Source organism: Limulus polyphemus, unplaced genomic scaffold, assembly GCF_000517525.1.
Source record: "Limulus polyphemus unplaced genomic scaffold, Limulus_polyphemus-2.1.2 Scaffold482, whole genome shotgun sequence".
NCBI classification, from domain to species: domain Eukaryota; kingdom Metazoa; phylum Arthropoda; class Merostomata; order Xiphosura; family Limulidae; genus Limulus; species Limulus polyphemus.
The window spans coordinates 2007-15601 of record NW_013666092.1 but is presented as its reverse complement, the minus strand read 5'-3'; the positions used below and the strand labels follow the sequence as shown (position 1 = coordinate 15601).

Here is a 13595-nt window from a genome sequence, read left to right as displayed (position 1 = left end):
ACATATATGCACACTGCTGAAAAAGTTAAAATGTTCTAACTATGTTAAAGAAAAAAAGCTATTATTATAGCATAATATCAACAGCCCCTTATGTCATTGTTATGAAAATGAGGCATCAGATAATCATACAGGTGTCATTCATTTGGCATATGACAAAGATTAAGCCATACATTTATCACAGGTCTTTTACATATAACTTTATACTTAAATATTTCAGTCTTTGATATAGGAAGTTCTGGTCAACCTTCAACAGTGAAAGTCAACAAGATGGACTAATTTCATTTTCACAGTATAATAACAAAACCTAACGAGGAAGCTGTTTTAATAGTGTATAAACGATTTCACTACTGGATCATGAAGTTTATTACTTTATCTTCAAGTTTTGGCTAACATCTTGATAGCTTTATATTCTACAATTATATTGCTCATATCCGAACCTTTATATAAGTGATATCATGAACCTAAAGATGTGTTCCAGAATACAAAGGTATTATAAGCACATGAAAACTCCTAAATATGCTACTCACTGACATCCAAAAGAAATATTAAGGATTGAGCATCCTTGAAAGAGAGCAAAAACACACTGTAGCTCCTTCATGATATGTTTTATTAGTTTGTTCCAAACAAAATTTGTACTTCAGACAACAAAAGATCTTCTGAGTAAGAATTGAGAAAAATGTTGAGTTTTTGGGATGTCTCACTAAATTGATATTCCAAGAATAAGTCTTCCTCCACATTTTCAATACCTGTGAGAAGCACTTGACAAGATAATTAAGTCCATTTGCTTATTAATGTTCTTTTAATTATTTAAATTTTTCACTTTCTGAAATTATTTTGTTTCTTTCTTATTTATCAATTTTCTGATTTTTATCTTATTTCTATGTTAAATGTGTGTACAATAGCTGGTAATGAATCTTAAATTCTTAAGTCTAGAACTTATTATAAAAGACTGAATGTTAACTTCTAACAGTAACTGTTTGTCAACAGAAAAATTTTATGTTAAGAGGTTAAATTTAAATAAAAGATAAAGATAATATACAAGTATGTATGTAACTAAAGATACATTTGTAATTTCACTAAAAGATACCTAAAATACAAAATGAGGCAAATATACAATTATTCTAAAAACATACAAACAGAAGAGGCAAAAAAAAAAGATTTTCCTCTTCTAAAACATGCATTATTGTTCATGCTGATATGTAGTATATAATCATTCCAAAATATAATTTGTATATTAATCCAGCATTCATACACAGTTTGTAATATTAATATTCCCTAAAAATAAGGATATCAATACTCTACCCAAATTTACCTTTCGAAAACCTAAAAGCAGAACTCTTAAATAGATACATTCATCTTGAGACTAGAATTAAATTCTCCTTTCCATTAGCTTTTTTTCTAGTTAACAACGTTTAATACACAGGTAGTGTACTATACAGCATCACAAAAAAGGCTACTTTTTTTGGTCTAATCATTCAAGTGAATGATTTTGACACACGTTCTTGATTCATTTTTAGATTGTAAAAATATGCACTGTTTTATCTCAAATTGCATCAAAATGTATTATATCCTCTTACACAAGAACATGACTGGAAGCTACAAAATGTTAACACTGAACATTCTGCACTGTTCATTGGTGGTTTTCTCTCAACTAAGTTACATTTTCTCTTGTTTTCTTGGATTTTCTGTAAACCCATATTTGTACATGATATTTTAGATACATTTAATCAGCAATTTTTTCTTTTAAGTTTAAAGTTCTTTACGAGCAACAAAGTTGAATGCAGCATAAGCCATGTCTTCTTATGTTTATTGATTTAAATATGGTAAGACAACATAATATATTAATAAATAAAAGAAAAAAAACATGATACAGAAATATTTTTGACTGCATCCTCTATCATCAGTGACATAACTAACTTACGAAAATGCACATATTTATGTGTTATAATAATCTAAAAAATTGGTACACAATAGAATACGCATGTTAACATATCCACCCAGTTCATAATACAGCTAAATTTACAAATAACATACAATCAATTACGAAAAGTAAATAACATTTTCCTGAACTGAAAATGTATTTCTGATAGATACATACTAACATGCAAATGATCATGCAGCAACCCTCCACCAATAGGAATGCAACACTACCCCTATTGTAACTAATGCCCTCTCTAATCATACACATATTAACCACTTTGAGATCGGTAATAGCCATTAAAACCAAACCACACCAGAAGTGGAGAGGTAAGTATCTATCAAAAATATGTTTTCAGTTCAGGAAAATGTTAACTTCCAATACGATATCTTACCTCCTATCACAAATAGTTATAATCCCACACTGAACTGGTGGAGGGCCAGTGATAAGTTTGATCTCCCTTTAAGAAGCACCCAAAGAAAAACCATGGGGTGTGAGAAGGAATTAAAAACAACACACCATGTCCGAGTCAGGTACACTCTTTGCCTTTTATTAATGTGTCCCAAAAAAGGGCAGAAACATGGAGGGACCCAAGAAAAAAAAAACAGAAATAATGGGACCCTGGTGTAGAGTAGATAGGGTGTGACAGACTGTAAATGCAAGTTTGACCTCAACCAAAACATTGCAGCATCTGGAATTGTACATCAGATGTATGGTACAAAGAGGGTCCTCTACCTTTCACCTCAAAAACAGGTACCAACAGCTAAGAAGAGCTTCAATACCAAGAACTCGCCTCCACATGCTCACACCTCCAACACCAGATCTACCAGGAACCGATATACAGCAGACGATAGGAAGGTGGAGAGCCTAGGTGGGTGTTCTTCTCCAGTCCAAAACCTGGCAGCACTGGGAATTTGTCATCCAGTTTGTGATAGGAGGAGGGTACCCACCTTTACACATGCAGGAATTCATGTGTCTTGTTCTGCTACAACCAACACCAGATCCACCAGGAACTGACATACAGCAGAAGGTAGGAAGATGGACCGCTATTTGGGGTTGCAAATGGGAAGGAAGCAGGGTGGAGAGGACAGGAAATGGAGAAGGAATGAAATAACATGGACAGGACAGGCGACTGGAACACAGAAGCGATGGGGTTGCATCTCCAGTCTAAAACCTGGTGGCACTGGGAATTTATCATCCAGCCCACAGTAGGAGGAGGGTACCAACCAAACACATGTGAGGATTTATGTGGTTGGTCCAGCTCTAACCAACACCCAATCCCTGGGATCTTTCTGGCAAGAACTCCCATACTCAACTAGAAGATGGAGGGTAAAAGTACATTGGAAAGTCCAGAGGACTGCAGCACCAGAGACAGTGCAATGGGCAACCACAATACCCTATTTTGAAAAACAGAGTGATCAAGTTGAATGAGTCGATCAACCAACATCTAGCAGCATCTGGAATTGTACATCAGGTCTGCAGTAGGAAGAGCCTTAAATGCCATGGATCCTCACAGATGGGCAGTAATCTCTGTCTGCTTTACTCATGTTAGTCCATGAGTGTATGGTCTTGGATGAAAGAGGCAAAAGACCTTGAGGTATACCTATGAATGGTCCTGCAGAACACCCCAACTCAATAGTGTGTGTAATATGACCTTCTAACATGTTAGCACATTGGAAAATGATGCATAGATGACACATTGGACAGAATCGATCAACCAACACCTGGCAGCATCTGGAATTGTACATCTCCAATCTTTTTGGGAACGAAAAACAGACAAGAATAATAACCCAGATAAGAAGGTTCTCCTCATTTGATGGCACCCTTGTGAAGTAAGTCCCAAAACATCTCCAACAGACACTAGCATAAAATGGCATCCTAACCAAGAAGATCCCAACAGCAGAGCAGCCGTGCCTGAAAAGCACGGCTGCCAAGGATGAAATGCGTGCAAAGGTAGAAAAAGGAGACTCTGAGTATCATCAGAAAACCCCTAAGGGGAACGATGAACAGCCTTGGCTAAAAGTTGAAAAGAGGATAAGAAATGGAGAATGGTGGTCAGAGTAAGACAAATACAGGAAAACTGTGGTTGAAAAAAAAGTAACCGAAGTATCAGGGTCCAATCCCCACAATGGATAAGAGATTCCAAACACTGTGAGTCTAAAGAGGAGAAGATGGAATGTTCAAAAGCAAAAGCATGATTGTCCACAATACGTGGGTGGGGATCAATGCATACCGACCCCCAAATACAAGTGTTCCCCAAAATGACTCACATGAACCCCAATATCCAGGGAAGAAGGAAACACTAAATAATGACCCAACAGTTCATCCTCAAAAAGGACAGGAGTGGTACCATAGGAAACAAGGATAGAATATATAAACAAGGATAGAGTATATATATATATATACCTGATTAATCAAATCCACAAAGGGAAAAAGAGACCTGAGCAAGTCCCCCTAAATGACACGTGACTGAGAAGCATATTAATCCGTTACTTACTATGGCCATTTTGTCTTATTGTGAGGGCAAAATCATTTGTGAATTGAAAAAATGATAGAGAACTTATCTTTTATTGGATTTCAGATTTTATTTTTGTAAATAGTAGCATAACATTCAATTATTTGTACAAAATTGTATTGTTTAATGAAGTTTAAAGAGGAATTTAATGAAAAAATTCATAAAATACGTTTAAGACTGTAAATAAGCGCCCTCTAAGAAGAAATTTTTTTTTTCACAATTTTTTTAAGATACTTCCTTTCACTTCAGCACTGGTCCTGCCATCTATGATTGGTATTTAAACCTTTTTCTAGTCTGTTTTCTTTATAAAACTGCATCTAGGCATGTTAAACCTCAGTTGTAAAACTTTTAGCCAATCCTAGTCAAAGGTGTCAATTTCAGTACCATGATATTCCAATTGCTGTATCTCACATTTGATAAATCATAGGATGATAAGGAAAGCATGTGATGAAACGTTGTTCTCTGGATTTTACAATATGAATGTGGGTGGTGCTTATTATAGTAACTGCCACTTTATGTAGAGGTTGTATTTAATACTGGCCAATAGTGCTTTTCTATAAGCATTAGAAAAGTTGCTTCTGGAAAAAACTGCATGGGATGTACGTGACTTTTATTATTTTTATATAGTAGCTTAAGCCATGCTGCATCGTATATCTGTTTATATTAATCATTATATTGAAAAATTAACTCAAAATAGATATATTTTTTAGGGAAGAAGTTGATCCACGATTGTTAGGGTTAAGAGCTATTGAGTGGCGAGTGCAAGATCTTTACATGAATTAGACTTAGGACTTTGAACTGAAAGAGTTTGTGATTTTTTATATTCTTTTGAATTTAAATTTGTAGTTTTAAGTTCAATAATTTAGCATGATTTTATATTTAGTTCATAATAATAATAATATGATTCAGTATTTAGAATGATAAACTTATGTGATTTGTATGTAATACTACTAGTACAAGTACCACATAAGAATTTTATATTTTTCCTTCTTTCAATCTTTGCTTTCTAGTAAGACCCACACTTCTGTTGTTATTGCGTTAGAATTAAAACAGTCTAACTGATATATATATAGTTTATACTGATATTATGCAAATGGTTCAAACTGAGTGGCAAACTGCAATTATAGATATATTCGTCACATGGCGAAGTGCTTCAAACAAAACCTGGTGTCATCTGGAATTGTACATCATATATGCGTAAGGAAGGGCATCATGCCATTTACACATGATACTAATCATGACTGGGCTACCTCCTACCAAAACTAGACCCACCAGGAATGTACATCCAGAGAATAGTAGGAAGGAGGAATACCAGGGTAGGAAAAAACAATTGATCAAATATATAAATAGGAATATGGTGTAGTGCTCCAACCAAAACCTGGTAGCATCTGGAATTGAACATCAGGTCCATGATAGGAAGTGCCATACAGCAGCGACACCTGCAGAATGCCATCACCCTACTCTCAACTGAGTAGTCTGATTCATCACACAAGAGGACAGGTCTCCATGGTCCACAACCCCAGAGGCTAGGAACTGGTAAGTGGTAAGGACTCCCATTTTCCACTAGAAGAGGGGGGGGGATGCATTGGAGAATCTGAAGGACTGCACTACCAGAGACAGTGCAACAAGTGTCTACAATATCCTATTTTGAAAAGTAGAGCTACCACATCGACAGAGTTCATCAACCAAATCCTGGTGGCATCTGGAATTGTACATCAGGTCCATGGTAGGAAGAGTCTCAATGCCACAGAGCATCAGAGATGGACAGCAATTTCTGTCTGCTTTACTCATGTTAATCTACGAGTGTACTGTACATAACGAACATATTTATGAAGCAAAAAAAATGATAACTCAAACCTGCAATGTAATTGTTTAGTCATAGATAACAATAAAAGGAGACTCACAACCAACACCTGGCAGCATCTGGAATTATATCTGAGGTTCGCAGTAGAAATGGCTACAACATAACTGATATCGAGCATGGTCGCAGGATAAACAGTGTGGATTTTCAGAAAAAAAAATTATATTTGATCAGTTACCACTTGCCACGGAGTGGGATCCACAATACACTAGCAAAAGGCCCCCAAAAAAGTTAGAAATGTTTGAATAAAAAAGCAACCTTTCACAATACCAAAATGCAAAAATTTGAATAAATAGTAAAGAAAAACTAAGACAGTGATATAATGGAAAACATCAATAAATCCATGACAAAAAACCAGCATGTCTGTCCAGAGTACTACCAATTAGGAAGTGATTAACAAGTACAGATATGAAGAGGGCACTGGTTACAATAGGAGTGGTGTCGCATGATTATTTGCATGTGGATATGCAGAAGTGAGAGGTGGAAGGCTAGTGGCATGCGTTGAAATTTTGTGCCAATAGAGTGCAGTGCTAGTCAAGAAAAGTGGAGGTAAGATATCATATCTCCAATCCTTGCAGGCTGCAGCTCATCCCTTATATAAAGACCCACCCTACACCCTCAATAGAATAATAACAACTAAGATAACACGTGATTTTATTATGTTTATCTTTAAACATGACAGAATTATCTTTAAAGCTACTATTTAACTTATGCTCAGAATCTCCTATTTCTAAACTCCTCCTTTCTCCCAGCTCCTTCATCACTTTAGAAGTTTAGTTTAAACCCGTGTTTCTGAGCCAGATGACTACCAGATCCAGGCCTTGGTCATTGCAACCTCCCATTATCTCTACAAGGACAAAAAAACATGGCAATCTTATATATTGAAATAAAATGTTAGCTCAGAGCAGACAGCTTGCAACCCCCTTGGTTGTCTCAACCCACTGTTTGAAAAATATTGGTTTAAACTGTGCTTAGAGAATATTTAAAACTTCCCCAAACACCCTAGTACTTAATTTGCTTAAGTGGAACCCAGCTCTAGCATATAGTTCACCTTTATCCTCACAACTATCTCACAGGACCACATTTATTTTTAGCCTAAACCTTTTAAGTAGTTCTTCATATTTATTAAGCAGCACATCTGATTTAGAATTTCTTAATTTATATTCATAACTATTTCCCTTATAATAGTGTCATCATCCCTAAGAATATCTTCAACTTATCCTCAAGCTCTACAAGTGTAGTGTACTGTCTTTCTGAACCTCCTAAAAGTCGTAATCAAACCCACAATTTTCAGATATAACCAACAGCTTGCACCTATCTCACCCGATAAATCCATTAAATGTAGCCCCAATTACCACTAAAATAACTCTATTCATATTGAAGTTGATTAGTTTATATTCTCTATTTCCAATCTATTCACTCAATAATTGTATATTTAACTACAATTAAGATATTTTAGAGTGAAAAATATTAATTAATTTAACAATTGATGGATGACCCAGCATGTCATATGCCCAAAATTTTCCTGGATGTCAAAAATTGAATATGTGGAAGTACTCAGAACTTTAATGCTTTGATCCACAGATGTAAAACAAAAATTTATTGTTTCCAGTTCCCGACTAACCCTACTGTATTACTACAACCTTAAACATTTTACATTGATTCTTTTAATCACAGTTTGACATGTACTTAAAAATTTAAGTTGCTTTGTGAATTGTTGTAGTTCACTTGTAGTGATCTTAAAACACAACCTTTCCTAGCCAATCTCAAGAAACATTGTATGTTTGTTCAGCTGTTATCATAAAACCTTGGAATATCTGGAATACATTGGTAGTTGGCACAATTCGCAACACTGCATAAAAACATAGAAAAAAGACAAACAGCAAATACATGTCCAACTCAAAGATCTGTCTTGAAACATGCAATGTGACGAAGATGTACAGTTACATTGACATTTAACATACAGTAGTGTTCCAAGAACTCCAAATTGTAAAAAGGGACTTCTAAAATTGATGTCCTGTTTTTACAAAGTACCGGAAGATCTGATGAATTAATACTATTATTTACTAGTACAACATACCTCTAGTTATACATATTTATGATTGTTATTTATTTTCATCTAATAATTAGTAAGTTAGAACTTAGTACTTCTACTACTACTTCAAAACAACAATAACTTAAAACCATGATCTAATATTAAGCCTAATGTCATAACTTCAGATCTACCTACAGTAATCTAATACAAACAGTTTAATCCTAAGTAATATAACTAAAATACACTATACTAAGTGCTGTAAACTTTCATTACAGAAAAACACATATTTTCTCCACAAAAATCTGTAATTACAAGTACTTTATTTCTCTGTCTCAGTCTCAGAACTCAAAAATATACATCTGTTGACTCCCATTACTATGTGAGGGCATCTATATATTTAGTTATAAGAATGATAGAATTAGGGAGCATAAATATAAATTTTGGAAATATAGGAGTCATCTTCAACTCAGACAGGGTGGTTAAGCCTTTATAATGGGTTGCCTTCAGATGTGGTGGATGCAGTAATTTCAAGTTTATGGGAAGACTTGATGATAACAATGACTTAGGCTGGAATTGAGTAGTTGTTTTTTAAGTGAATGGGAGAGCTTCAATAGACCAACAGACCCCTTGTTGTCCTTAAGTGTTAGTTCAATGTTAAGTCACATGGAGAGACTTAAGATTTTAGCAATGTTTACTCTAGATCATAGAAGAATTACAAAAGAACTGAATCAAGTATTGAAAATTATTAGGGGTTTGAACAATCTTCCTGAGGATCGTGATCATCTGTTTCAGTGGTAGAATGAAAAGATTAACTAACTTTGAATATTAATGGTACATTTGGTAGGCTTAGATTTTTCAGTATAATACTAGAGCAGGACAAGTAGTAATATTTGCTAACTGATTAATCTATGGTTTTATTAATTTATAACATTTGATTAATCAAATAGTCCAGTGTTCCTTAAACCATGGTACATAGAAAAAAAAAAACTGATGGAATGTGCTAGCAACCAGTTGCCTTTGCTCTTGTCAGTTCTTCAAACTTTGTGATAGTGACAGAAAGCCTTAGTAGCTTGGCCATAACAAAGACAGTCCAAGCAAATTTGGTGACAATATTTTGATTACTTGGATACTTGGAATGATCAAAAATAGTAATAATTTGAAACAATAATTTCGATTAGATGATTATTTTCCTACAATCATCTTAATTACAATTTTGATTGATTTTTGGAATAATTGAAAGTCTTAATTTCAATATAATCATAATTTTGATTGATTAAATTGACCAACTTTATATAGTACTCAGTGAAGTTTCATAGCAGAGATAATGGATGAAGTCTGTAATGACTGTGTTTCAAGATCACATACTACATACAACTCCTTCTCTGTGTATTTATTCTTTGTTTTCATCATTCAGTAATAGCTGGACAGGTGATATGTAAAGTGCTTCAGCTTTATGGTTGTTCACAAAGGCCAAGCCAGACTCCCAGAACAGGGAGAAGTCACTTCTCCCTTCTGGTGCTACCAGGGTGTTCTTGAAAATAGAGATACTTCAAATTTGTGTTTCCAACACATTCATAACATGAAAACATGTTTTGTAACAGAAATGTTGTTCGCTTAAAGATTAATTATTTCCACTATATGTATGTATATATACATGAAATTTAAAGCATTAAATAATGCTCATTATTTTAATTTAAAACTATTTTCTTTAGATATAAGAAAACCATTTATTGTTTTTGTTTTTAATTTGAATGAATAAAAATCATCTGTCTCCATTCAAACTAATATAAAATAATTTTCTAAGTTCATTGCATTTTTCTTTCTTTTTCTATTTGGTTTACTTACATTTTGAACACTGGTCATGATTTGTAGTCTTAGTAGGAATTTAGTGCTCATAATTTTCTCCTGCATATTTACAAATTAGCAGTGCCTAAATCCTTTGGTATCTTGCACATAACAACTGAACCCATTCTGATTCAAAATCTTGTGAAACTATTTTGGCATTTTGTTCTCTAATTTTCCATTGGCTTGTCATTTCTGGCCATAATTTGACTCAGAATTTTCCACTTAACCAATATGATAGAGACATTGTGAGCAAATGAAGAATACCATTATGCAATACGTAAGTTTGATTTGACTGCATGCTTAAAATGCAATTATAACCATAAATTCTTAAGTAAAAGCAATCTAAACTGATACTGCTTTATGTATATACCTTGCATAATTAGCAATTACCTCCCATAACAAACAATCCAATCAAAAATGCAGCAATCCGTATGACAAAAGTCACATGACACCGTTCACAATCATCATTAACACTCTTTTACAATTCAATGATTGTGACAATAGATAAGCCAATTATGTCAATCAATAACAATCAATGCATGTAATTGGTACAGACATACCTCAGTGGGGAGATCAAACTGAGCTTGCTGATAAGTTTACTCCTATATCATGCATGCTCAGTTGGGAAAATATGGATAAATAAGTAGTGCTTATATCAAGAAATTTGGAAAGTAAATGTGTGATAATATTGCCTTTAGTACAGTGAGTGAATAACTTAGCTGAAAAAGGAGGGTGACTCGACTTTTGCTACAGGGAAAAATAAAAAGTGAATTCTGAACCTTGAAGGCAAAGTTTAAAGGCAGTTTACCAGGTCACGTGACCCCTGAGTCTTTCCAATATTTACCTACACAATCTTCAAAAGCTTCTGAGGATAGCGCTTCATCAATGCAATAGGATGGCTATTTTCCACATAGACTACTGTTAAGCTAAAAGGTTTTCCTTAAAAGTTCTTTCAGTTCTTTATGTGTATAACTTCACCCCCCACTAAAATAGTTTTCTTAGCTAATCTTTTGTGTGGCACCTTGTCAAAAAGCTTTTTTGTAAATCTAAGTACAAATCCACATTCTTTCCCTTACCTGAATAACATCTAACAATCTCTAGAATAAAAAAGGAAAAAAAAAGGCTTAGAAAAGGAAGATTTATGTTCAATGAATCCGCATCTATTTTCTTTTTATGATATTGTATTGTAAAATATCATTTTACAAAAATTCTTTTATCAGACTCTAGAATCTTCCCTGATACAGAAGTAAACTAAATGGTCAAGAATTCTGAATGCAGCTCTTATCATCCCATTTAAAAATAGAAGTAGGGTATCAATTTTCCAATCCTTCGGCACCTTTTCACTTTTTGTTGAACTACCATAAATGAAAGAGAGGCTGATATATCTGATGTTTGACCCTTTTTAAAACCCTGAAAAAAAAAAGGCAGTATCTGATTCTGGTGATTATTTTTAACTCAATCTTCCAAACAGTTAATGTCTACATGATTCAGGTCAGTCCCAATATTTCCCATAGACTGTGCTCAGGTTCAGGAACACTATTAACATACTCTTTTGTAAAAATGGAAGAGAATATTTAAAAGCTAAACCATCTCACAGCTTTAAAAAAAGATGTGATGATTGTGTTTGGTTAAGAGCACCAATCACTGTAAACATAAGAGCTTCAGTGGAAGCCATTAAATGTGTGCAAGTGACATATTTTCACAATTGATTGGTCATTTGTCTGCTTACAGAACTGCTACTGATATCAACCATCGTAAGTAGATTATTACATAGAATTATCTTAAAATTTTAAAATTTCGCGAATGGTTATACATGATCATGCAATTATTATTTTATTATGATTTTAAAAACTTGTTCATTTTTCCAGGCCTACTGATATTAGTCACGTTATTGATATTTGAATGACAGATATTTGATATATTCTTCTTTTCATATGCACCCATCTTTAATTTTCATAAAGCCCAAATATCATAAATGACTCTTTTTATTACCTTAGATATGAATCAAAAGCCATGTACATGCAAACAAAACTTTATAATTTTATTATGAGCATCAATATTACATATAATTTAATATAATTTATACTATAAATTAGAATAATTCTAAAAATGAATACTGTACAAGCTTCTTAATATAAATGTTAATATTATTTCAACAATTTAATATTATACTTTTGCTAATGATATCACATCCATAACACTAAACCGTAAACGATAAATCAAGTAATACTAATACTAGTAATAATTCTACACTAAATTAAAAGCAACTTTGCAAGAGAAACTGGGTATTTTGATGTTACTGCACTACTGCACGTGGAAATTCAAAGTAACTTTATTGAATATTTTCCTACCTGGAAACAACGTAACTTATAGAAGAATGAATGTCTTCAACTTCACTTTCAGTTTTACTCTGAGTCTTAACCGATCCGCTTACGGTTGCACTTGGTTGCTGGACAACTTTTAAGGCTTCAAATGCTTTTACTAATTTTTCCAAAGTGGCCATTTGAAACTGTTAGTGTTACTTGTAAGTTGTAAATATTATACTTAAAGCGAATGTTCAATATATGAGGCACGCGAATGATACTTGTCTTATGATACAGACAACACTATCCAGAGTAATAACTAATCATCTATTCCGAAACACATTCTCCAACATTGTTACTTACTATAAATGTAACATTAATGTTAAACATTTATTACTTTGATGAATCGAAACAGAACAGACAAACACTACTCACAGTGCCCTCTATGTAATTTGTTTAAGAAATGAAATAATACTTGGACAGCTAACGGCCCATGGTGTTACCAGGTTACATGCTCACTTTGTAACACATTTACAAAATTTGCGTTCATTTTAATTCTTTTGCGTATTGATTTAGGACATTATATACATCTAGTCAACTTCTCTGGGACATGTCATCTCGTCAATATTGCTTGGTGGTGTGAATGCACCACCAACTTAAAATAAACAAAACTATGTGACATGCACTACCAATATTTTCTGCCACTTCCCAAAACTTTTCAATTGTGCGAATGCTTTGTAACATACGTACACTCACGTAGTCGACCCATTGCAACAGTGAACGTTTTCATGTGTGTGTTTCTCGGATGAGATAATAGATTATCGCTCCTAAAGTAAGCAGTCAGTGCAAGCTGCAAGATAAGGGGAAATTTAGTTTTTATAATTATAAGTGAGGCCTTTCATGGCCAGGTGGTTATGAGCTCGACTCACAATCTACGAATTGCAGGTTCAACTCCCAGTCCCACTAAACATGCTCGCGAATTTCAGACGTGCGAGAATTATAATATGACGATCAATCCAACTATCCGTTAGTAAAAGTGTAGCCCAAGAAGAGTTAATAGTGGGTGGTGATCACTAGCTGTCTTCCCTCTAATATTTCACTGCTAATTAGGGACGGCT

At 33.9% G+C, this 13595-nt stretch overlaps 1 protein-coding gene across 1 annotated transcript in view; it reads right to left on the bottom strand.

Moving 5' to 3' along the window:
- LOC106458536 (huntingtin-like) overlaps positions 1–12912 on the bottom strand; it is a 269635-nt gene extending 256723 nt beyond the window's left edge. The window contains exon 1 of the mRNA XM_022384781.1: positions 12526–12912. Within this exon, the coding sequence (XP_022240489.1) occupies positions 12526–12677 (152 nt within the window). The 5' untranslated portion in view covers positions 12678–12912. The remainder of the gene's footprint in view (positions 1–12525) is intronic.
- Between the last annotated feature and the right edge of the window lie 683 nt (positions 12913–13595).